Genomic DNA, 24,458 nt, shown 5'->3' with positions numbered 1-24,458 from the left:
TGTGTCCTGCTCCACACCAGCCTCCTGAGCGTGGCTGGACATCATGGCATGACCTTGAGACCATCCCCCGTGGGGTTTTCCATCCCTCTGCCCCTAAAGTGAGCAGGACAGGACATCTCCAGGTCTCCACATCCCTTGCTGGGATGCAGGGCCCCAGGGCCACCCACCTGCTTCAGGATGTTCTGCTCCCGCATCAGCTTCTGCCGCTCCCGGTTGGGTTTGGTCACCACGATGTCCAGCACGTTCTGGCCATTGTTGGGGACGTCGCTGACAAAAAACACCAAGTCCTCCAGCAGCTGGATCACAAACCTGCCAGGGGACATGGGGTGAGCAGACTGGGGGCTGCTCACCTGCCCAGACTCAGGTCCCTGCAGTGATGCTGGTGGGTTTTGGGGAGCAAAGAGCCTCAGAAACCTGCCAGGGGAGCTGCTGGCTGATCCTGCTCTCCCTGCTGGGCATCAATACCTGGGTTTGCAGCCCCTATGGCTCCTATACCTGTCAGGGGGAATATCTGGGGGGCTTTGCATGTGGCTTACACCAGGGATTCTGCATTTAGCACCTCTGCCCCTGTGGGCACCCCCGTGGGGCCCGTGTGGGCCAGGCTGGCAGGGCGGCAGCCGCTCGCTCTGTCCCGCAGGGATCTGTGTTTGCTCAGGAAGCACCAGGAACCCACCCACCTAAAAATAATACAGTGACTAAGGCAGCTGCCCCTATCGTGGGGCCATCTCCCAGCTCCTCGGATATTTTTCTAGGATATTTTTCTAGGATATTTTTCTGGGATATTTTTCTAGGAGGGGCCAGAGCCGTTATCTGGTTTCCTCGCCAGGCTCCTGGGAGAAGCCGGCGTGGATTGGGGTTGTGGGTGGCACCAGCACCAGGCAGGGGCCTCATCCTGCTGGGGAGCCCCAGGAGGAGCCCAGCACGGCCCCATCTCCCAGGGGCTTCTTTACCTCCGGTCGTTCTGGCTGAGGAAACCCTCGTTCATCTTCTCCACCACGTTGGCCAGCATGGAGCTGGCGTCGTTGGCAAAGTCCAGGTCCCGGATCTCAGACACAGGCACAGAGACGATGGCAAAAGCCTCTTTGTCCTCTTTGGTGGGGCACGTGCCCAGCTGGGAAGCAACAGAGACAGGGCCATGCCAGGTGTGTCCCCAACATCTGCCACCACTCCTGCTGACATCAGTGACCCAGTTTGTCCCCATCAGAGGGGCTGGGGTGGGCTCTGGGAGACTGGGGTGGGCTCTGGGAGACTGGGATGGGCTCTGGGTGACTGGGGTGGGCTCTGGGAGACTGGGGTGGGCTCTGGGTGACTAGAGTGGGCTCTGGCTGACTGGGGTGGGCTCTGGGTGACTAGAGTGGGCTCTGGATTACTGGGATGGGCTCTGGGTGACTAGAGTGGGCTCTGGCTGACTGGGGTGGGCTCTGTGTGACTGGGATGGGCTCTGGGTGACTGGGGTGGGCTCTGGGTGACTGGGGTGGGCTCTGGGTGACTGGGATGGGCTCTGGGTGACTGGGATGGGCTCTGGGTGACTGGGGTGGGCTCTGACTGACTGGGGTGGGCTCTGACTGACTGGGGTGGGCTCTGACTGACTGGGTGAACTCTGGCTGACTGGGATGGGCTCTGGGTGCCTGGGATGGGCTCTGGATTACTGGGATGGGCTCTGGGTGCCTGGGGTGGGCTCTGGGTGCCTGGGATGAGCTCTGGATTACTGGAATGGGCTCTGGGTGCCTGGGGTGGGCTCTGGGTGACTGGGATGGGCTCTGGGTGACTGGGGTGGGCTCTGGGTGACTGGGGTGGGCTCTGGGTGACTGGGGTGGGCTCTGGGTGCCTGGGGTGGGCTCTGGGTGCCTGGGGTGGGCTCTGGGTGACTGGGATGGGCTCTGGGTGACTGGGGTGGGCTCTGGATTACTGGGGTGGGCTCTGGGTGCCTGGGGTGGGCTCTGACTGGTGTCTGCCCACCCCTTTGGATCATCCAGGGTGTTTCAGTCCCTGAACCACCAGGGTTCCAGTCACCATCAGGGTGCTGGGAGGTCAGGAGCACCCAAAGAGCTCTCGGGGAACAGGCAATAAGCCCAGGGGGAGAGGAGGGAGCTGTACCATGAGGCGGATGGGCCGCTCCTCGTCGATGTCGATGGGCACGTTGGTGCTCTGGATCCAGGTGTTGGTGCAGAGGTGGCGCAGCCTCACGTAGGAGTTCCTGCCAGCAGCAGGGTGTCCTGGTGAGTGACCCCCATGGGGACACCGCCCTCCCGCAGCACTCAGCCTCCCCTGAGCCCCAGCTGTACCGTGGCACGAAGGAATCTGTTTTCTGCAGCGTGGTGGGGTCCAGCTCGAAGAGGGAGGCGATGTCGTTGCCGTGGGGCACGGCCACCAGCCGGTACTTGATCTTCTCCCCGGTGTTCCTGCGGCTGGCACGGCTGCTGCCCCCCTGCACGGTGGGGAGGGGTCTCTGAGCCCGGCTCGGGGGTCCCCAGCGTGGGGACACAGCAAAGCTTTGCCGGGGCTGAGCTTGAGCGGAGCACAAGCGGCGTGGATGCACCTGAGCTACGAGACCCCCCCTGACCAAACCTCACCAACAGCACTGAAAAACCCCCCTGAACATCCAGCTCTCTCATCTACCAAGCGTTTCCCCGTGGCTGGGGAGCCAACATGCACTGGGACCCTCCGATGGTTTTGGCAGGGTCCTCTCACAGGTGGGACGCTGCTCTAAGTGCGGGTGGGGGATGCTGTGCTGGCACAGTGGGACAAACTGAGCTGCAGACCCCTCAGGGGGCTCTGGTTTGGGGCGTTTCCCTGCTTTCAGGCTGAGAGCTGGCGTGGTTGGGGCAGCGGCAGCAGCGGTTCTGCTCACCGTGGGCGCTGCTTTGGGCTCAGCCACGTCTCCTTTATAACTTGGGTTTTCCTGAAAAGTTAAAGAGGGAGATGAAAAGCAGCTGTCAGTCCTCCCGCTCGGTCCCTCCAAAGCCCTGGGGATGGATGGACGGATGGATGGATGGATGGATGGATGGATGGATGGATGGATGCATGGATGGATGGATGGATGGTGTGTGATCCCTACTCCTGCCTTCCCTGAGCACAGCATGGAGAGGAAACCTGCCCAGGTGGGGCTGGAGGGTGTGACCTGCGCCCAGTGCACGGTGTCCCAGCCCTGGGGGAGCCCAGGGGAGCAGACCTGGGCTCTGTGTGGCAGCAAGAACCCCCTGGAGGCTCCAGGCTGAGCTCCCAGTGAGCAGCACCAGCCCAGGATGGGCTCAGTCCCAGATCTTCTTTCCTGTTCAGGTGTCAACCAAGCGACTTTGGGTTTAAAGCACCCATTTCAGAGCCCCAGGGTTTGCTGTTTTTCCATCCTACAGTGATGGAAGGGCCCTGGGGATTGCCCTTGGGTATTTTCTCCAGCTGGGGAGCATCCCCAGGATGTCCCTGCTGCCCTGGCAGCCAAGCACAGCCCAGGTCCTGGCAGTACCAAACACACCCCAGTACCCCAGAGCACCAATTCTATCAGGATGCCTCAATCTGGCCTTAAAAGGGAGAAGAAAAACCTGGCAGATGCTGCTTCCAGACCCATGTTTTCCCCCACCCTCTGCCGGTGAGGACAGCAGGATGAGTCACGTCCCACTCCCAGGCTGAACCAGTCAGTCCCTGGGCATGGGGTGAGCACAGAAACGCCCCAGCCACCCCCTCCCATCCCCCTGGGCCAGAAAAAGAGCCAAACCAGCCGTCTGAGCAGGTGAACCCCTTCACTGGGGGGCTCCAGGGGGAAAGTTTGGTCCTAAACCAGGTAAATGATGACGGTGGTCAGGTGTCATTTGCAAACAAGGAGGAGTCGCAGGGGCTCCCAGAGCAGACCGGAGGAAACGCTCCCTGCCCGAGGGGGGCACTGCCTTTGCAAGGGGTGCCACAGCCCCAGGGCACGTCCCTGCACCCCTGAGCCACCCCCTCACCTCGGCTGCCAGGTAGTTGCCCGTGGCGAGGTGCTTGAAGCGGTACAAGCCATTCCAGTGGCCGGCGCCCCCTCGGCACGGGTCGTGGTGAACCACCTGTGGGAGGCAGGGGAGAGAGGGCTCAGCCACGGCACAGGAACGCCCCCAAACACCCCCTCCACAGCCTCCCTGCTCACCTCCACCTCCCACAGGGCGTTGGAGCTGGTGGCCGAGGTGGCCGACTGGCGCAGGGTGGTGCGGAGGAAGACGTGCAGCTTGCCCTTGTACTCGTCACAGGTGAGGAACTTCTCCTGCTCGGCGTGGAACAGCCTCACCACGTCCCCCTGCACCACAGGGACACGGGGTGAGGGGCAAGGTCAAAGAATCCTGGAGTCTTTCAGGCTGGAAAAGGCCTCCAAGATGGTTAAATCCAATCTTTCGTCACTATGCCCGCTAAAGCATGTCCTGAAGTCTGTCTGCTCATTTTTGAACACTTCCAGGGATGGTGACTTTCCTGGGGAGCCTGTTCCTATGTTTAACCACTCAGTCAGTGGAGAAATTTCTCCAGGCTCTCCTGCAATGCATCCATCTCCTTTTGTGACACCTCATGCTGCAGAGTTGACAGGATTCCTCCTGGACACAGCTCCCAGCTGCATGGCAGGACTGTGGGACAAGAACTGTCACCTCTTCCCATCCAACCTCCCTGAGCTCTGCCAAAACCTGCCCCAGGCAGCACAAACACTGCTCTGAGCCCAGGGAACAGGGCACAGGCACCCTGCACTGCCACCACTGCCCTCATCCATGCAGTGACCCCTCTGCTTCCACCCCCAGGACTGAATCCATCCCTTTCCACCCCTGCAGCAGGCAGAGGCTCAACTCCCCGACGGGATTAGGGCATTAACACCCCGGGAAGGAGGATGTGGGGAGCTGGGAGAAGCACAGAGCCTGGGGATGAAGGGCTGTAAGATCCTAACAATCCACATCCATCCAGCTGCTTCCTGGAGCACGAACAATAGCTCAGCAGGGAAAGTTCCTTTCCCAGGCAGCAGCCACCCTGCTGCAGGGCTGAGCAGTGGAACTGTCCCCAAACAAGCAGCCACTGCTGGCACTGCGTGGGCCTGGGATTGTCCCCAAAAGTTAATTTAACACCCTGAGGTCGGCAATTTGTGCCAGCAGATCCTAAAATATCCCACTCTGCCTCACTGTGCTGTTCTCCAGGTGACGAATTCTCCCAGGAATTGCAGCCCTCAGGGCAGGGCCTCTCGTTTGCCCTTGTCACAGAGCCAGGTGGCTGCTCACACGTCCTGTCCCCCCGGGTCCTGCACAGCCAAACCTCCTCCCTTACCCCCTTCAGCACTTCCTCCATGTGGTCGCAGAACTGCATGAACAGGTTGATTTTCCAGCTGGTGTTACAATTGACCGAGTTCACCTACAGAGCGAGAGAGCGCGGTCACGACCCCAGAACAAAGGGGTAAAAAAAGGAAAGAAGGAGGAGGAAAGCCAAGCCCTCCTGTACCTCCTTGCAGCCAGCATTGTCAGCCAGCTCGTAGTTGCTGGCGTGCAGCGGCTGCCCGGCGTTCACGGGGTTCAGGATCACTTTGTCTCCCACGACTACCTGGGGAGCAAAACGGGAGAAGAGGAGCGAGGATGAGACCGAGTGCCAGGCACAGAGCCCTTCAGGGACTCCTGGGCCCCACACTCACGTTATCCCCGTTGCTCCTGAGCTTCCAGAAGGGCTGGATGAAGAGCCAGGAGCCCTCGTTGCCGGTGGCATCCAGCGTGACGCGCATGGCGTTTTTCTCCAGCAGCGCCGGCAGCCGCTTGTTCACCGTCAGGTACTTGTTGCTCTTCATGTGCAGCAGCTGGAGGAGCCAAGGGTGGGAGAGCTGAGCCCCCAAGGCTCCCCCAGAGAGCACCAGCCCCTTCCCAGGTGTGCTGGATCTGTACCTGGATGACGCTCCCGTACTTCACCACGTCCCCGTGCACCTTCTTGTTCTCGGTCTCGTTCTGCTTCTGCTCCATCTGGGCCGCGTGCTGCTCCAAAAGGAGAAGAGCTGAGTGTGCAGCAGCACCCTCCTCCCTCCCCAGGAGCTAATCCCAGCAGGGTCACTCACAGCCTTGGCTTTGGGAAGGATGGGAAGGGTTTGGGGTCAGGGTCAGCATCCCTCTGTCCCCCAGGGCCACAACAGCGAGCACCCAAGAGTTCCACAGGGAAAAAAACACACCAAAATTCCCCCAGGACAGCAGGATTTGGGGTAACACTGAATGAGGGCTGGGCTCAGGCTGGGAGTGGGGTAAAACACCCAAAACAGGGGCTGTGGGGGCTGAGGGCTCTCAGCAGCACCAAAAGGAGCCAAAGGCAGCGTGCCAGCAGTGCCGTGCCCAGAGATGGAGCAGGCAGGGACCTGCTGCTGCAGGATGTGTCCCCAGGAGTGGAGCCCAGCAGCCCATCTCCAAAACCACAGAGATTTTCCATGTGCTGGCTCTGGCAGTGATGAGATGCTGACACATGTCAGCGAGGCAGGAACTTGTTCCCACGGCACATCTGGGAACGGCGAGCGAGCGCCAGGCTGGGCACAGCCCCGGCAGATCCAGCCCAGGGCTCCCCCAAAATCGGGATGGGAACAGCGAGGGATGGAGCTGGGAGAGCCTCTGCCCTTTCCCATCTTGCTCTCACCCCTTCACCCCTTTCATCCCTTTCACCCCTTTCACCTGAGGGCAGAGGAATTGGGAGGAGCCAAGCCTTTCCTACCCAGATAAAAACTGAGATTTGGAACACCAGAGCAGCCTTTGCCACTGGATCCCAGAGGAAAGCCAGACCTTTCCACATCATCCCTGGAGCTTCAGAGGAAACTGCACCTTCTCCAGGAGCACTGCTCCAGCTGAACCACATCTGCCCCTGCAGGAGGATGCAGCCACCATTGAATGGGACTGTGCCAACACCCTGACTGACTGATGGGTGTCAGCTTGGATTCTGACTCTGGCAGGGCTGGGATTGTTCTGTGTAATACTGTATTTCTATTTGAATTTTCCTAGTAAAGAACTGTTATTCCTAATTCCCATATCTGAAGGATTTGTCTTTACGAACAAGCTGTAGATCTGCTGGTAGATAAAACCAGCACTAAGAGATAAAAGAAACAATAGGATGGATTCCACTGATTGATGAATGGAAAAAAAAGGTATTTGCCTTTATAAACAAACTGCAGGTTTGCTGATAAATGAAATTGCATATCAGAAGAAACAATGAGGAAAAACTATGAATTCTATAAGAATTAAAAAGGAAAATGGAGGGTTGTACATTAGAGGGGAATCTCAGGTATCAGGTGTTCTGGGAAGTCTGTGCCTCTCAAGTGCCTCAGCCCATAGGGAAAGAGAGAGGGAAATCAGGATAAAAAGGAGGCTGCATCCTCCAAAAATCTGATAGATCCCAGGGGAATGCCCCATGGCCTCTCCCTTTATTCAAATAAAGCAAAAACGACTCCTCTGCCTCCTTTTTGGACATCAACCTCTGGAGTTTGTGGATTCATTTTCCTGACACAACCACGGTGGGCAGGGCTTGTCCACTCCAGACCTGGCTGCTCCTGCCTCAGGAGATCAACTCCATGGGCTGGGAGATGCTCTCAGGCTGGAGCCTGGCAGGGCTGGGCTGAGCTCTGGCCGTGAAGGGGAACAGCAGGAGCAGCAGAAAGGAGTGAGGAAATGGCAGAATCTCCCTAAGACAAGCCCAAACCAAGGTGCAATCAATCAGGCTCAGAAATGAGCTCTGGGTCCACTCGTGGCCAGCACAGCTGTGACGTTACAGCCTGGCTAAGGGAGCATGAAAATGGAAAAAAAAAATGGGAAAAAAATGGGGAAAAAATGGGAAATGTGGGTTCTGTGTGGCAGTGACCACACAGGGCTGGGCCTGGCAGCGGGCACTGCCCCTGTCCTGGCTGAGCAGAGCTGGGTGCCGGGGCTGGGCTGGCTCAGGGCCCCATGAGATGATTTTCAGTGAAGTCTCTCCCCAGCCCCGGTGCTGTGAATCATCGGCGGGGCCTCGCCAGCTGCCTCAGGCCGTTGTGCAATGTTTGATGTGGGCCCTGGCCAAGGCTGGGGGAAGCCAACGGGAGCCTTTCCCCTCCCCAGCCCTTTGGAGCTCGGCCTGGGAGCAGGGCTGCCCCTGCATGGGTGTCCTGGGGTGATGAGGGGTGTCCTGGGGTGCTCTGGGGTGTCCCGGGGTAATGAGGGGTGTGCCGGGGTGCTGAGGGGTGTCCTGGGGTGCTGAGGGGTGTCCCGGGGTGCTGAGGGGTGTCCTGGGGTGATGAGGGGTGTCCTGGGGTAATGAGGGGTGTGCCGGGGTGATGAGGGGTGTCCTGGGGTGATGAGGGGTGTCCCGGGGTGCTGAGGGGTGTCCTGGGGTAATGAGGGGTGTGCCGGGGTGATGAGGGGTGTCCTGGGGTGCTCTGGGGTGATGAGGGGTGTCCCGGGGTGCTCTGGGGTGTCCTGGGGTAATGAGGGGTGTGCCGGGGTGATGAGAGGTGTCCCGGGGTGCTCTGGGGTGTCCTGGGGTGCCCTGGGGTGTCCCGGGGTGCTCTGGGGTGTCCTGGGGTAATGAGGGGTGTGCCGGGGTGATGAGGGGTGTCCCGGGGTGCTCTGGGGTATCCCGGCGTGCTGAGGGCTGTCTTGGGGTGTCCTGAAATGCTGAAGGATGTCCTGGGGTGTTTTGGGGTGTCCTGAAATGCTGAAAGGTGTCCTGGGGTGTCCTGAAGTGCTGAACGGTGTCCTGAGCTGCTGAGGGGTGCTGAGGGGTGCCCTGGGGTGCTGAGGGGTGTCCTGGGGTGTTTTTTTGCAGTGTCCTGGGGTGTCCTGAGGTGCTGAAGGATGTCCTGGGGTGCCCTGAAATGCTGAAGGGTGTCCTGGGGTGTTTTGGGGTGTCCTGAAGTGCTGAAGGGTGTTCTGAGCTGCTGAGGGGTGCCCTGGGGTGTCCTGGGGAGCCCTGGTGTGCAGGGCTGTGCTCCCAGAGCTCCTGGCCCACAGCACCTCAGCACAAGAAGCACGGGGAGGGTGACACAGCAACGGCTGGGCAGGGGACAAGGGGGAGAGCACAGCTGGAAATCCCTTTTTATCCCAAACCAGCGTCACCAGAGGGCTGGATGCCATCACCCACCCAGCTCTGGGCCTCACCTGGAGCTTCTGCAGCAGCACCACGTCCGCAATCTTGTCCTTGTCCTGCTTGGTTTGCTTGGCCTTCCAGTACTGCTTCTGGGCAGAGTAGCGGTTCATGGGACACACCTTGAAGAGGCAGTCTGGGGACAGAGCAGAGCAGAGCCTGCTGAGGCTGCAGGGTGTCCCCAGCGTCCCCACGGGGCAGGGACACTCCTGGAACGGAGCAGTGCTGGGAAGGATGAATCAGGAAAACCTTAGAAATATGATTGCCTAGCAAAAGAGAATATGGAAACCGTGAGTGAGATTGAAATGAAAGCCATCTCTGAGGTACCAAACCTTAGCTACTAAATAACTAGAAGACAATAGGATGGCTGGCCAAAAGTAATCCCCTCTCAATAGAACAATGGCTCAAAGGTCAGAGAAGACCCTGCTAGCTTGGCAGAAGAGGTCCAAATAATAATTTTTAGGGTTTAAAGTACAACACATGATGGTAATGTAATGATTCTTATAGGCTGTATGTCAATGCTATAGATTTGTATCTGGTATTAGATTGGGTAGTGGAAATTAGAATATTCAATATAGAAGAAGATTTATTGTATTGTAAATGGGAAAATCGTGCTCTTCCCTCTCTTCCCACTCTCTTCCCTCTCAGAACTCCTTCTACCCCTCACTCTCTCTCTGCCTGCTCTGATCTGCTGCAGGGCCCTTTTTACTCTGTGCAATAAACCACAGGTTTCAAGACCAGAGTACAGAGAGTGCCTGAGTTTGTCCTGACCATCGTGCCCTCTCCTACAGACCAGGTCCCCCATCGGCGAGGGAGACACGGCGGGGACTGGTGGGGTCACATCACATGGCTGTAAATCAGGGTAAATAACGAGTCCAGGAATGACTGCACGTCTTGGACTCGTGGCTAGAAGCGTTCCCATCGGAAATGGCTGTGCTGCTCGGGAAGGGAAGCTCCAGGGGGGAGCAGAGCTCTGATGGAGCCCAGCTGCACCACAGGAGGAGAGGATCCCGGCAGGAGGGAGGCTGGGACACCACCAGCCACCTCCACGTCCCTTGTCACCCACGGGACACCCTGAGCCTGCAGACGGTGTGGGAGGGACCTGTGGTGGCCGTGCCATGGGGACACACACATCCCTCCCTCCGTCACCTGCACCACCAGCCCTGCGTGCTCCCGAAATCTCCGTGTCAGCAGCTCTATTTCGAGATCCTAAAGGATGCACAAGATGCATCCCAGCTCCTCCGAGCTCCCCCTGCGCTGCAGCTCGGCCTGACCCGCCTGTTTTCCCCCAGGATGGTGGGCGGGAAGTGCAGACATCCCCGGCCAGGCTCGGGGAGCCGGAGCAGCAGAGCAGATGTCTGCAGACAACGAGGCTCTCACATCTCCCAACCCCCTTCCCGTGCAGGAAGGGCTCTGCAGCCTGAATCGCCCTAATTATGCCTGAAATAGCAGCCCAGAAAGTTCAGACACAAAAAAGAAAATAAAAAAAAAAAAATAATAAAAAAAAATCCCTTCCCTGGCTGGCCGCGGGCCCGAGGCGCTGGCGAGCTCGTATTTATTTACCTGGGAGTGCCGCTGGGGCAGCGCCGAGCGCGGTTCTCACCGGCCGGGCCCTGGGGCACTGCCAGGTTTCACATCTCCTTTCACAGCCCGGTTTGCGATGGCACAGCCCGGTTTCCCCATGGCACAGCCCGGTTTGCCCATGGCACAGCTCAGTTTGCCCATGGCACAGCTCAGATTCCCCATGGCACAGCTCAGTTTGCCCATGGCACAGCCCGGTTTGAGATGGCACAGCTCAGTTTGCCCATGGCACAGCCCGGTTTGCCCATGGCACAGCTCAGTTTGCCCATGGCACAGCTCAGATTCCCCATGGCACAGCTCAGTTTCCCCATGGCACAGCTCGGTTTGCCCATGGCACAGCCTGGTTTGCCCATGGCACAGCCTGGTTTGCCCATGGCACAGCTCAGTTTGCCCATGGCACAGCCCGGTTTGCCCATGGCACAGCTCAGTTTGCCCATGGCACAGCCTGGTTTGCCCATGGCACAGCCCGGTTTGAGATGGCACAGCTCGGTTGCCCATGGCACTGCCCTTTTTGCCCATGGCACAGCTCAGTTTGCCCATGGCACAGCCCGGTTTGCCCATGGCACAGCCCGGATTGCCAATGGCACAGCTCAGTTTGCCCATGGCACAGCCCGGTTTGCCCATGGCACAGCTCGGTTGCCCATGGCACAGCTCAGTTTGCCCATGGCACAGCCCGTGCCAAGCAGCCATGCTCCCCTGCCCCAGCACCTCTCCATTAAATATTAATTAATGGGAAATGCTGCAGAAGCTGCTGGTGGGAAGGGGGAACCAGGGGGAGGTAAAAAAAGAATAAAAATCCACAGTGAGTGCAAAGCCTGGCTTTGAGCGTGCCCTGAGCCTGGCTTTGCAAGGAGGGAAACTGAGGCATGGCAGGGCTTGTGTGCAGAAAATTGGCGGCACAGCTTGGATTGGCAGGCCGAGATTTTGGCATTTGGGCTGAAGAGCTGCCAGATTTGTGAAATGTGGATTGGGGTGGGAAAGAGGGAAGGTGAAGGAAGCTCCTGCACCAGCACTGCCCAGAGGGAGCAGCTCGGGGCTGACCTGCCAGGACTCAGAGTGGCTTTGGGGACAAAAATTCCCATCCAGAGAGGCCTGGGAGCAAAACTTCCTATCCTTGAGACTTTGAGGGCAAACCTTCCTATCCAGAGAGGCTTTGGGGGGGCAAAAATTCCCATCCAAAGTGGCTTTGGGAGGCAAAACCCAAAAAAGTGACTTTGGAGGCAAAACTTCCTGTCTAGAGAGGCTTTGGGGGAAAAACTTCCCATCCAGAGTGGCCTGGGGGGCAAAATCTCCAGGTGACTCTTTTTGGGACAGCAGTGGCAGAGCTGTGGGTCCTGCTGGCAGGATGGAAGGTTTTCCTGACATGCCTGAACTGGGCTGGAAAAAAAAAAAAAAAAAAGCAAATAACTGCGAGGTGTGGAGCGTCTCTCCGAGCAGCTCCCAGGTGGGTTGTGGCATTTCCAAAGAACTTTTCGGAGCTGACCTCGGCAGGAGGGTCCTGTTTTCCCAGCGGGAAGCCCCGGCACGACCCGTGTGCGCCTCAGGATAGGGCAGGGTCCGGCCACAGGATGTGGGGACGGCGACAGCGCATGAAAATCCCCTGCAGCCCCAGCCCTTGTTTCCACCTCGCTGCAGGCGATGGCTATCGAGCGGGGAGAGCTCTACCTTTCCGGCCATTAAAACAAACGCCTGGATATCCTGATAGCGAGAGCAGCGAGCAGGGCTGAGCCCAAAAACCTGCGGCTGGAAAAGAGATTGAAGCCACACGCACACGGCCGGGCAGGCTGCTCATCCCAGAAATCTGGGAATGGAGCTGAGCAGGGCTGGGGAGCGCTGGAGATGCTGGACGGGTCGTTAATTAGACTCATGAATAAATTAACGGCAGTAAGTCCCATGGAGAGCCAGGTTAGTGCTTGGTGGGATCCCGAGAGTGGGAAATATCTTGAGATATTTTGGGGTGTGGGGGGAAAGAAGGAATGGGTGCTGTTAAAATCACCCTGAGAAAAAGGTGGAGGCACAAGGCAGAGTGGGGAACTGATATTTAAAACTCTTATTTAAAAGAAGATGTAAAACGACCACAGGGGGAATGAAAGGAGCAGCTGCCCTAAACCAACCCCAAATCCAACAGCACAGCCACAGGTCTGGGGAGATTTCCCAGCTCTCCACGCCCTGGTTGTGTGATCCAGACACTGAAATCCTGCTGGGATCGACCCTTCCCTGAGTGTGGAGCATCCTGGGCGGTCAGGAACACGCCAGCCCTTCCCAGGGCAGAGCTGTGCCCCTGTCCCATCCCTGCTGTGGATGCTCAGGGCCAGGATTGACCCCAAAGCCGCTCCCAGAGTGACGGAGCTGCCCCATCTCACCTCGGAATTTCTTGGGGGGGTTGTCCAGGTCTCCAGCCGCCGGCTCCACCACGCACCGATCGTCCACCAGCCTGAGGGGACAAAAAGCAGGGTCAGGAACAGCGGGATGGCGGCAGGAATGAACGCCCCGAGTGACAAATCCACAGCTGCACCTCCTGTTTCCCACCTGTAAATATTTGTCAGGAGCTGAGCACCCCTTCCCTCGGCTCCCACCGCTTCCCTGGGTGTTTTCCACGCTGCTCCCCAGGGTTTGTGCAGCAGTGAAGGACCAGGGAAGGTTTGTGGCCATTACTCCGGGCCCTTTGCTCTGTCACTTGTGCCAGAGGGGACCCTGCCCTGCCCAGCTCCCTCCTGGCACACAGAGCTGTTATTGCATCCTTAATCCACCAAAAACGGGAGGAGTTCAGCTTGCATTCCCCAGCTCTCCTCCGGCTGGGAACTCTTCCCACAGGGACAGGGAAGGTGCAGGAGCTGAGGATGGAGGTGGCAGGGCCCCCCAACCCAGTTATTAATTATTATCTGATCGGAGCTGCAGGCTCTGCCCATCAGATCAAGGCTCCGTGTCTCCTCCCTGCCCACCTCTGTTTTCCCAGCGTTGAGCAAAATCCCTCGGGCTTGGGGCTGGGGACCTGATCAGCTGGGGGCTGATTTTGGGATGGACGGGACGTTGTTTTTCAGAGTTACCGAGAGCAGCCAAGCAGAGCCCGGCAGGGGGATCTGCCCAGAGCACAGAGGGGCGCGCACGGCCCGAGGGGCTCCGTGCGCTGGGAGCTCCTGCGAGGCTCCCGGGGGAACCGGCTGCTCCAGCAGGACAGGCTGGACCCGCCCGCCCGCTTTCCCAGCCCCGGGAAGGCAGGAGGAGCTCGGAGCGAGCGGGGAGCGTGTCCCCATCTGCCAATGTGCCTCCCGGAGGGAGGAAGCATCGTGGGACAGGGGACAGGACTGGCCGGGAGCAGCGAGGTGCGATAAAGCCAAAGCGGAGCCTGCGCTGTCCCCGCCACCCCCGAGCGACTCTCGGTGTCCCCAACAAACCAAACGACCCGAAAATCGCTGGGGATGGACGCGCTGTTCTGTAAAGGGATAAAAGTCAGGCAGATCCACCCCGCGAGCAGATCCAGCCTCCTTCCCTCTGGAGAGGGAGGGGAGGATTCCTCTCGCTCGGCAGAGAGGAATTTGGCCTGGCTGCTGATGGATGGGGACCCCGGGACCCCGGCGCTGCCGTGTCCTCGGGGAGGAGGCGTGGGCTGGCAGCGGGCTCTGACAGCCCTGTGCTCATCACGGGAAGAACAGCCTCAGATTTCACATCAAGGCAGAAAAGCAATTTGCCTGGTGGCAGCAGAAGCTTCGAAATAATTAGCAAAGACCTGGAAGGTTGGAAAAACCCCAAAGCCGCGAGCTGCGGCCAGGCAGGGCTGCCCTGGATTTCCAAATGCCCGCGGGCAGCAGCGGAGGGGGTTTGGGGCTGTCCAAACTCCTTTTCCTTGGGTCATGACAGCAGGAAAGTAGCCTGGGACATTCCCAAATCCCTGCAGGGCACGAAGCCTTGGGAGGGCAGGGGAAGAGGGAAAGGGGAAAAGCAGAGCGGCTGCAGCAGCACAGGGGACATGCAGAGCCCCAGGCCAGCCCTGGTGTCACTCGGGGGCAGTTTTGGTTTCTGTTCTGCTATTTTAATGGGGTCAGGGCAGAACAAACCCTTGGGATGTGCCTGGGTGCAAAAACCACCGAGGGCTGAGGACACCAAGTTTCACCAGGAGTGAAACCCCGACCCTCAGCACATCCCCAGCTCCCACCATGGAGGCAGAAGGACTCCATCCATTCATTCATCTGTGCACTTTAAACCCCAAAATCCTTCACTCCTGTTGCTGGAGGAAGTGCCTGACCTGTGGGGTTTATTTTCAGCACTGAAGAAAACAGCACGGGAGCCTCTCCTGCTGCACAGGGCAGGATTAGAGACAGTGACCTGGCAGCCTGGAAATCTTAATTAGTTAACGATCTCAGGGCACTTTCAGCGTCTTTAATCCCAGGATTACACGCTCGGCAGGAACGCGAAGCGTTCTTTTTATTAAACTGATACTCTGGGCGAACTTTCCTCAGTTAAAAAATCGCTGAAAATAATAATAAAAAAATAAGGATTCTGACAGAGTGGACATGAGTCACCTGGGAGGCTGCTGGGGCCGGGCCACGCTCCCGCTAAAAACCGGAATTCCCGCAGTGGGATGGGCCAGGGGAGCTCCCTAAAGAGCAGCGGGGATGTGTGGGGGCACCTTTTAATGGGAAAGCGGTGTCCGAGCACCGGGAGGAGGGTCCTGAGCGAGGCAGGAGAGGGATGCACCCACGGAATGTCATTTTGCCATCCCAAATTCCCCCCTCCTCTGGAGCAGGAGGGGCGGGATCCAGCACTGATGAGCCCCTCAAGGCGCGGGCGAGCATCTGGCTGGCTCTTAGCCCCGGAGTCCTCGCCGAGCTTCCAGCGGGGCTTCCTGGGGCTTCCAAACGCCGAGCACAAAGTGATTCCCTGGCCCGGGGCCAGCGCGCTCGGACTCGTGCGAGGCAGAGCCTTCCCCGAGGTCAGGGCAGCAGGAGCTCTGCCAGAGCTGCAAAATCCGGGGCAGTCGGACCCTCCCGACCCCTCCCCGGGGATGAGCCCCAGCTGGAGCCGGCTGAGCAGGGCAAAAACCTCCCCCAGATGTGGCACAGACGGTGCCAAGGGGAGCTGGGGCACGCCGGGGTTCAAGGAGGGCTCTGGGAGAAGGGAACCCCACCAGGGCCGGGAGAGCCCCAACACAGAGCCCAGCGATCCCCGAGGTGAGGAAAGGGAGGAGGAGGAGGAAGAGGAGGGTGATGAGAGCTCAGATCAGCCCCTCTGGCACCCGCAGGGTGGGCGCTGCCCCAGGGAGGAGAGGGGAAAGTGAGCGGGGCAGCCACAAAAATGCAGCTTTTTGGTGCTGTCCCGGTGCCAGGAGGGCTCGGACTCCGACTCCTCCTCCTCTTCCTCCCCTGGCAGGGCCGGGTTCATCCTGACCCGGCGGAGCTGGAGTTACCCTTTAACCAACTGCATCTCCCCGAGCTGCTCCACCCCGAAATCCACCTGCAACCACAGGTACAGGTGTTATTTCACCTGGAACAGCCGCCCGGCACCCAGCTGGGTTTGTCACCGACCCTTCCCCTCTGCGAGTGTCCTTTCTGAGCCCCTGAAGGGTTTTAGGAGCCTGGCGGGGATGGAACAGCACAAAATCCTCCTGGGCAACTTCCCGTGTCCCCAAAACCATTCCAACCTGCCCATCCCGTGCCCCAGCCCCCCAAGGGTCACTCCCAGGCCGCTGTGACCAGCTCTGAGCCCTTCCCAGGGCACGGCTTTGGGCTGACTCGAGCATTTCAGCCGGTTTGGGTATCTTGGCTCGACATTCCCACCGAGCCCAGCTCCACGCCCGGCCCGGGATGTTTTTCCTGCTCACGCCCGCTGCAGAGAGGGGGTGAAAGGGAAGGTTCGTGCCCTGATCCGGGGAGCAGAGGAGCCGCAGGTGGGGCTGCAGGGCTCCCTCCACCTCCACCCCACACCCCGGAGCCCCCCAGGGATGCTCCAGAGGGATGTGACAGCAGCCACCCTTAATGCGACACTGGTGATCAACACTCCGTGTCACCCCATAAAGGGAGAATCCCAAGCAGACCCCAGGCGATCCCACAGCGCCCTGCACAAGGAAGGATGTCAGGAACTCTTCCGCAGGGAGCCCGCGTGGGCCGGCAGAGCTGTTTGCCTTGCAAATGAGCTGAGGAAGGTCCCTGTGGCAGGAGAGCACTCTCGGTGAGTCACCTGGTCGCTTATCACAGGAGTGATTTAAGGTGTGGTTGGGTCTCCCAGGTCGCAAGGCACCAGGGAAAACAATTTTAGGAGGGAGGGGGGGAAAGAACCTGCAGCGAGCAGAAGCCTGGGAAAGTGGGGCTGCCCAGCAGAGGATGTGCTGGGCCAGGAGAAGCGGCTCCTGCTCTTCGGGGGCTTCTGAGGAAGTCTGGAAAAACACCTGGCAAAAAGGGGGATGATCTGCAAAGAGATCAGAGCTCTGAAAAAGGCACACGTTTCTAATTGAGCCACTGGGATGTGTTCTGGGGACAACAACCAGCACTGGGGACCTGCAGAGCCTCCTGCAGACCCCGTTTCCAGGAGGCTGCAGGAGTGCTCAGCATCCCCTGCACTGGGACAGCTGCAAGGAGACCTCTGCAAAACCACCCGCGGGGATGGCACAGACAGGCTGCACCTGCAGGAGCTGCTGTGGCTGTACTCACGGGCACTTCAGGCACCCCTCTGCACCCCATTTCTGGGCAGCCAGGTGGAGGGAGCCCCGGTGGGCAGCAGCCCAGCGGCCACACGTGCCCACGGCGGGTGAGGAACGCGTGTGGGCGCAGCTCTGTGCGGCTCGGCTCGGGCACAGGCATGTGGGAGCAAGTGCATTCAGCGCAGATTATAGAGCGGCAGCTCCTGCCCCAGGAATCCCATCCAAGTCAGCATTCCTGCCTGAGCTCAGCCTCTCCTACACGCAGCAGCGTGGGGCAGGAGCGCTGGCACGGCCCCACATCCCCCCTGCCCGGGGCTGCGGGCGCGCTTTGGGGTCCTGAGGCAGGGTAAGGAAAAACCCACCCGTGCCCCAGGGAGGCTGTCACCTCCCTGTCACCCACCTGTCCCCGTGCCAGCGGGCAGGCATTGCCGGTGGGAGCAGGCTGGAGGATGCAGAGGGCAGCGCTGGCCTGGCAGTGCCACCGTTGGCTTGCACGGACACAGGAGTGACACGGGACAGGTCGCCCAGGTCAGGCAGAGATCCCCCTGCCCAGGGAGCTGCCCGGAGCTGGCACTGCCCTGTCCCCCAGCCCCTGACAGCCCTTGGTAGCCGCGGCTTGGTGACCTTGCAGAGATTCCCGCTGGCCATCGGGTGTGTGGGACACTGAGGGGACAGCGGGAGCCAGCACTGCGTGTGCAGGGCCAGCAGCCTGCAGCCTGGGCTGGCAGCACCGACTGACCGGGGGGCCCCGAGCTGTCACCCTCGCGTGTCCCCGTCCTCATCCCACCGAGCCCGCACGCTGCCCAAACCCGTTTCACCCCCAGCCCCTCACTGGGGCGAAGCAGCTTCTGGCCAGGGGAAGGAGAGCTGAGGGTCCCTCCAGGGCCACATCCCGCCCTTGACAGCGGCTGGAGCCGGGGGCGAGCTCGGGGACACAGCTGGGGACACACCTGGGGACACCCTGTCCCCATGTCCAGCACCTCTCTCCATCCCCGCCGCAGCACCCGGAGCTTCCCTGCTCCTTTTCCCACCGCACTCCGGCTCAGCGCCCCCGTCCCGTCCCGTCCATCCCAGAATCACCGCCGGGAGCCCCCCTGGCTCACCCCAAGGTGCTGATGAAGCCATTGACGGAGCCCTCGGCGTACAGGGAGACGATGTCCCCGATGTGCAGGAAACTCGACATCTCATTCATGGTTACCCTGACCCGGCGCGGCGCCGCTTCCTCCTGCAGTCAGTCACCTTCCCGGGCCGAAATCCAGCATGGGCCAGCGGAGCCGGGGGGTCGCTGCTCCGGGGGGCCGGAGGGGGGTCTCTGCCCCGCGGGGGGACGGTCCCAGCCCGGCTCCTGCCGCCGGCAGCACCGGCAGCGGGACGGGAGCGGAGCGCGCACAAGTTTTACATGTGCGGGGCAGGAAGGGAGCCGGGCAGGGAGGGAGGAGGAAGAAGAGGAGGAGGAGGAGGAGGGAGGGGGCGGGGGATGAAGCTCAGCGAAGGGTCCGCATGGGCTCTGTCCGTCTGTCCGTGCCCCGTCCCGCACCGCCGCGCTACCTGCGGCCAATGCAGAGGGATCAGGAAGTCGCGCCGGCAGCAGCGTGCGGGGAGGGGACCCGGGGCCGCCCGGGACGGGGGGGGACGGCGAGAGGCCCCACCCCAGCACCGCCTCCCGCCGGGGGGGGCCCCGGTACCCGCGGGCAGCCCCGGCTCCGCTCCCCGACTCGGCTCCGAGACCCCCGGCCCCCGGCACGAAGCCCCCCAGCCCCTCTCGGAGCCCCCAGCCCGGGGGTCGCGCACCGCTTGGAGCGGCACTCAGAGCTCGGGGGGTCGCGGGGAGCCCCCCACCCACGGCCCGCAGCCATCGGGCACTGCCGGGACTCCTTCCCTGTCCCCCTCCTCAGGTGACAGCTCCCCGTCCCTGTCCGTGTCCCCTCGGCCCCAGCCGAGGCCAAGGCGCCTCTGGGTGGATTTTTCTGCCCCAGGCGAGCGCTTGCGGCTTCCTGAAGCCCAGGTGGCTCCTGCCGCTCCCAGCCCGCACCTGCTTTGCCTCTCACCAGCGCCGTCCCCTCCTGTCCCGGAGCCAAACCCTGCCTGGCCCTGGGAGCGGCACAAAATGTCACATCCAACCCCTCCATCACCGCCAGCAGCTGTGGGCAGGAAGGAGAGACCCCCACCCGCTCCTCCAGAGCCCACCCTGCGCTCCTTGAAGGAGCTTTTCACACCTCCAGGCTGGCCCAGCTGCTCTGGGCTCCCAAATGAACACTGGTGGGAAAGGACCACGTCCTCAGAGCATCTTCTGGACAGCACAAGCGACCCAGTTCTTCACTTTAATTAAAACTCTCCTGCTGTAAAAGCAATATCGGGAGGAAAAAAAAAAAAAAAGCAGCATGATGCTTTTTTCATTTATTTCCCTCCTGTCCTCTTTTCTTGCAAACAAACACAGGTTTCAGGAATATAAACCTTGCCCTAAATAGTGATGTTTTTTTTTTCTCTCCACTAGGAAACGGACAGGTCCCCTGGCAGAACAAAGGGAAAAAAAATTAGTGCAATTCCTCTGGGGGGGAGATGCGAATTCAGGTCCATCAGGATTAGCTGCGTTTTCAGCACAGGACAAATTTAGCAGCCTTTATCTCAGGGCAACAGAGGGGGGAAAGAGAAGATCATGAGGGAAAAAAAAAAACCCAAAAACAACTAACTGCTTTTAGAAGCAAATGAATGTTTCACAACAGGAGCTCAAGGAAAGCCCCAAGGAACCAAAGACCAAAACTTCATGCCCAGATCTGCTGCTCTGAGCATAGACACGAGTGATGTCCCAGCTCAGGGGCACTGTGGCTGTGCCATGCCAGTGCCACCAGCCTCACTGGGCATGGCTGGGCAAGGAAAACCCTCTGGGAGTGCAAAAAAACAAAATAAAAATACCTTTTATTGTGTGCAAAAACCGTGGCACTGAACAAACAGGAACCTGGCCTGGCTTCTGCCACTCATGAGGATGGAGAAGAGCAGGATGGAGCCTCTGGAGCTCCATCCCACCCATGGCACCATGGGGTGGTGACAGCACCCAGGGCTGAATGTCCCAGCTCAGCTGAGGGTGAGGAACACAAAATATTCCAGGGGTGTGGCTCTGCCCACTGAGAACCCTGGGAATGGTGACACAGCATCCCCAGATCAGAGCTGGAGGGAGGTGGGAGGGATGAAACCCTTCCCATCCTCCAGCCAGGACAGGAGAGTGCTGTCCTTGTGGGGACACAGACCCCGGGATCGGTGACAGCTCTGTCCTTGTGGGGACACAAACAGGGACCCCGGGATTGGTGACAGCTCTGTCCTTGTGGGGGCACAAACAGGGACCCCGGGATTGGTGACAGCTCTGTCCTTGTGGGGGGCACAGACAGGGACCCCGGAATGGTGACAGCTCTGTCCTTGTGGGGGCACAGACCCCGGGATTGGTGACAGCTCTGTCCTTGTGGGGGCACAGACCCCGGGAATGGTGACAGCTCTGTCCTTGTGGGGGCACAGACAGGGACCCCGAGAATGGTGACAGCTCTGTCCGTGTGGGGGCACAAACAGGGACCCCGGGAATGGTGACAGCTCTGTCCTTGTGGGGGCACAGACCCCGGGATTGGTGACAGCTCTGTCCTTGTGGGGGCACAAACAGGGACCCCGGGAATGGTGACAGCTCTGTCCTTGTGGGGACACAAACAGGGACCCCGGGAATGGTGACAGCTCTGTCCTTGTGGGGGACACAAACAGGGACCCCCACCAAGGTTTGTCCCACACCAGCAGAGCACGAGCAGGTGGCCTCAAGGCAGAAAACCCGGATTTTCCCTGGGGCTCAGTGGCTCTCAGGTGCCCTGGGCGTGGCTGTGCCCACAATGAGCCACCCCCTGCCCACCCTGCGTGTCCCCACTCTGTCCCTCGGGTGCTCCCGGGTGCGGGGACACTCCGCGCGTGGGCTCAGAGCCCGTGGGGAGCTGCCAGCAGTGCACAGGTGAGGAGGAGCCCTGGCCACGGGGATGCTCCTGGTGGCCACCTCGCCGGGCCAGCGCTGGCCCGGGCCCCGGGGAGACAGAGGAGTTTAAATTAAGAACATTTCCTTCCTTCGCCCCTACTTTAAGCCGTGTGATAAATAAAAACTGGGAGTTTCTGCCTCCCGGAGAGGAAGCGGCTGCGAGGAGTCAGGCCAGCAGAAACCATGGCTGCTCCTGCGGCACAGCCTCCATCCCATCCCATCCCATCCCTGGCAGGCCCGGGAGCCACATTCCTTTCTCATGCTGAAATTGCTGCTTTGAAGGAGCTGCAGGGTCCCCTCCCTGCCCCGGGCCCCCGCCCTGCCCGCGGGATGCTCCCTTGGCAAAGCTCCCCTCACCTGCCCATCCTCGGCACGGGGAGCCTGGCAGGGCTCGTTCCCGGCGCTGGGATGGGGTTGGATCCCAGAACCGGCTGTATCTTCACCCCCAAAGCTCCCTCGAGATTTTCCAGAAGCCTTGGGAGCAAACCGAGGGGATGGAGCAGGTGTGCTGGATGGGGAGGGCAGGTGGTGCCCAAATTCCAGCACGCTGCCAGGACCCCCCCTGGGGCTTCTGGTCCCCTCAGGAATCCCAAATCAAGGCCGGCAACTCAAGGGTGAAACCACTTGGAAGAAGGAGAAAAATAACTGTGTCTGTCTTTGTTGGAGGAGGAGGGAGGGAGACACTCGGTCCCTTGTGCTGGGCACAGGGAGAGGGGGCTCAGCGGAGGGTCAGGCACAGGGTGGGGGTTCTGGGGCCAGCAGGGGAATTGTCCCCTCACCCTGCTGGCTCTGGGCCTGCCTGACCCCGCTGCTGCCCCCAGACCCAGCACAAAGCCCGTGCGGAGCTTTTCACGCTGCTGCTCGTCCTCCCAGCCGAGAAAACAACGTCAGGGCTGGGATGGATGAAAGCAGGGCTGACCCCAGGCCGAAAAAAAAAAAAAAAAAAAAAAAAAAAAAAGGCTTGTTTCAATCCCATTTCTCCTTCTGAGTGAGGATTTCAGAGCACCGAACAAAATCTCGGCACGGGGATGAGGATGAGCCCCCAAGCCCTCTCCGAGCCGCAAACCCAAACCTCCCCTTGCGGCAGCCGCTTGAAAGGCGCCCCAAGGTCTGCGGGGGAAGGGCTGAGCCCCCCGGGGCGGTTTCATTAGCGGAGGAGACGGGGGCAGCTCCCTCCTGGCCGTCCCAGCTGTGCCCGGGCGGCTCCGGCGGCGGCGCTGCCAGCGCTCCCCGAAATAGCTCGCACTGAGTGACTTTGGCCCACATCCTCAAAGGTGGGGTTACCTCGGGGCACCTGAGCCCCCCCCGCACTCCCAGGAGGAAATTTGGGAAAGAGGCAAAGCTTGGCGTGACTCTGGGAGAGGGAAAACCGAAGGAACTGCCGGAGGAATTGGGGGTAAATCCCTCAAATCCCACATTTCTTGCTGTTCATCCATCCAAACCCATCCTGCTCCGAGCAGGAGCTGAGAAAAAGGAAATAGCTCACCCCCCACACACACTCCTTTCCTCCCACTCTCCCTCCTGGGAAGGGTTAAACGAAGACACTTTGTACTTGGATTTAAAAATACAGCCAAAGCCCCGGTGGCCCAGCGCCATGCAAGGCACAGGTATATTTCCACACTCGAGCCAATAACCTTCCCTGAGGGAAATTTAGGCTTTTTATGATTAAAAGGGGAAAAAATAATAGTGGGGGATTAAATATAGTACAGAGCGCGAGAACAATTAGCAGTTGCCGTTAGCGACACCGGGCCAAGTTTGGGACAAACGGCGGGGGTTGGGGACAGCCAGCGGGTGACACGGCGCTGGCTGTGACACCAGGGATGCTCGGGTCTCGGCAGGTGGCCCTCGGGAGCCCCCCGCTCGCCACAGCCCCCGGGGAGGAGCCTGCGGGGCTCGGCCACACCCCACGGGCAGGGGTTCTTATCCCTGGGCTTTATCGGGAGCAAATGGAAGTGTTTGCACAGGCTTGTGACTTCCCTAATAAGCAAACATGGGTTAATTGGGGGGTGGAGCAGGGGATGGGGCTGCCAGCTGTACCCTCAGGCCGGGCCAGGAGGGCAGGATGGGCGAGGGAAGAGCCGTGATCCTCATTCCCCATCCCTTCCCTCATTCCCCATCCTTCCCCTCATTCCCATCCCTCCCCTCATCCACCATCCCTCCCATCCTTTCCTCGTTTCCCGTCTTTCTCCTTATTGCCCATCCTTTCCCTCATTTCCCATCCCTCTCCTCATACCCCATCCCCTCATTCCCCATCCCTTCCCTCATTTCCCTTCCCTCATTCCCCATCCCTCCCCTCATTGCCCATCCCTCCCCTCATTCCCCATCCCACCCATCCCTTCCCTTGTTTCCCATCCTTTCCCTCATCCCCCATTCTTTCCCTCATTTCCCATCCCCTCCCTAATTCCCCATCCCTTCCCTCATTCCCCACGAGGTTTTTGCACTGCCCAGCCCTCCTGGCTGGTGTCACCTGCGTGCAGCCACCTCCAAAATCCCCAAATCCTCCACAGCTGTGCCCCAAGCCTGCTGCTTTTTTGCCTGGGTGGGAGCAGCACTGACGGCTGCTCAACCCCACACAACTTCACTCCCAGGAATAATCTCCTTTATCACCCTTCTCCTGCACATCAGGGCAGGACCCAGACTGGTCCCACCAGTGCTGGGCAGGGCTTGGAGCAGCCTGGAAGAGTGGAAGGTTTCCCATGGCGTGGGATGAACTTTGAGGTCCCTCCCTACCCAAACCAATCTGGGATTCCAGATTTTCCAAGCAGAGCTGGAATTCAATCCCACAGCGTGCCCAAGCCCTGGAGAAACCCAAAATGCTCCAGCACAGCCCCTGCAGCAGCAGCTCCTTGCAGAGGCACTGCCAGGCCAAGCCACGTTTCCTCTGCTCCCAAGTGGGCCATGCCAGCCCTCTTATGTGGCCTGTGGTCAGCACACAGCCGTGAATGAAAGCACATCTTATCAGAGCTGGGCAGGAAATGTGCTCCAGCTCCAGCCTGGCACGCAGCCCACGCTGCCCTGCCAGCACCAGGGCAGCTCAGCTCCATCCCAGCCCCAGCTGGGCTTTGGGGATGCTGTGCCAGGCAGATTTGGAGCAGGGGGTACAAGAGTGAAGCTCATCTTGGGGGTGGTCTGCTCTGAAAGGAGTGCCTGCTCTGCTCACAGGAATGTCACCGA

The 24,458-nt window shown here is 59.9% G+C and overlaps 1 protein-coding gene across 3 annotated transcripts in view; it reads right to left on the bottom strand.

The window, feature by feature from the left end:
• The window catches only part of ITPR3 (inositol 1,4,5-trisphosphate receptor type 3), a 43,214-nt gene extending 24,366 nt beyond the window's left edge, over positions 1-18,848 (bottom strand). For 2 of the 3 annotated variants that reach the window (XM_056511334.1, XM_056511336.1), the window contains exons 1-14: positions 18,388-18,848; positions 13,014-13,084; positions 9,084-9,205; positions 5,868-5,954; positions 5,624-5,782; positions 5,437-5,535; positions 5,266-5,349; positions 4,118-4,264; positions 3,942-4,037; positions 2,852-2,902; positions 2,286-2,428; positions 2,098-2,197; positions 951-1,111; positions 168-309 (exon numbers count right to left, since the gene is read on the bottom strand). In XM_056511334.1, coding sequence (XP_056367309.1) covers positions 168-309; positions 951-1,111; positions 2,098-2,197; positions 2,286-2,428; positions 2,852-2,902; positions 3,942-4,037; positions 4,118-4,264; positions 5,266-5,349; positions 5,437-5,535; positions 5,624-5,782; positions 5,868-5,954; positions 9,084-9,205; positions 13,014-13,084; positions 18,388-18,476 — 1,551 coding nt within the window. In that variant the 5' untranslated portion in view covers positions 18,477-18,848. The remainder of the gene's footprint in view (positions 1-167; positions 310-950; positions 1,112-2,097; positions 2,198-2,285; positions 2,429-2,851; positions 2,903-3,941; positions 4,038-4,117; positions 4,265-5,265; positions 5,350-5,436; positions 5,536-5,623; positions 5,783-5,867; positions 5,955-9,083; positions 9,206-13,013; positions 13,085-18,387) is intronic. The other variant, XM_056511335.1, reaches the window with a different exon arrangement.
• Positions 18,849-24,458: the final 5,610 nt, after the last annotated feature.

The sequence above is a fragment of the Oenanthe melanoleuca genome, chromosome 26, assembly GCF_029582105.1.
Source record: "Oenanthe melanoleuca isolate GR-GAL-2019-014 chromosome 26, OMel1.0, whole genome shotgun sequence".
Classification (NCBI taxonomy): domain Eukaryota; kingdom Metazoa; phylum Chordata; class Aves; order Passeriformes; family Muscicapidae; genus Oenanthe; species Oenanthe melanoleuca.
Note: the sequence above shows the minus strand (reverse complement) of the source record. Positions and strands in the feature narration are given on the sequence as shown.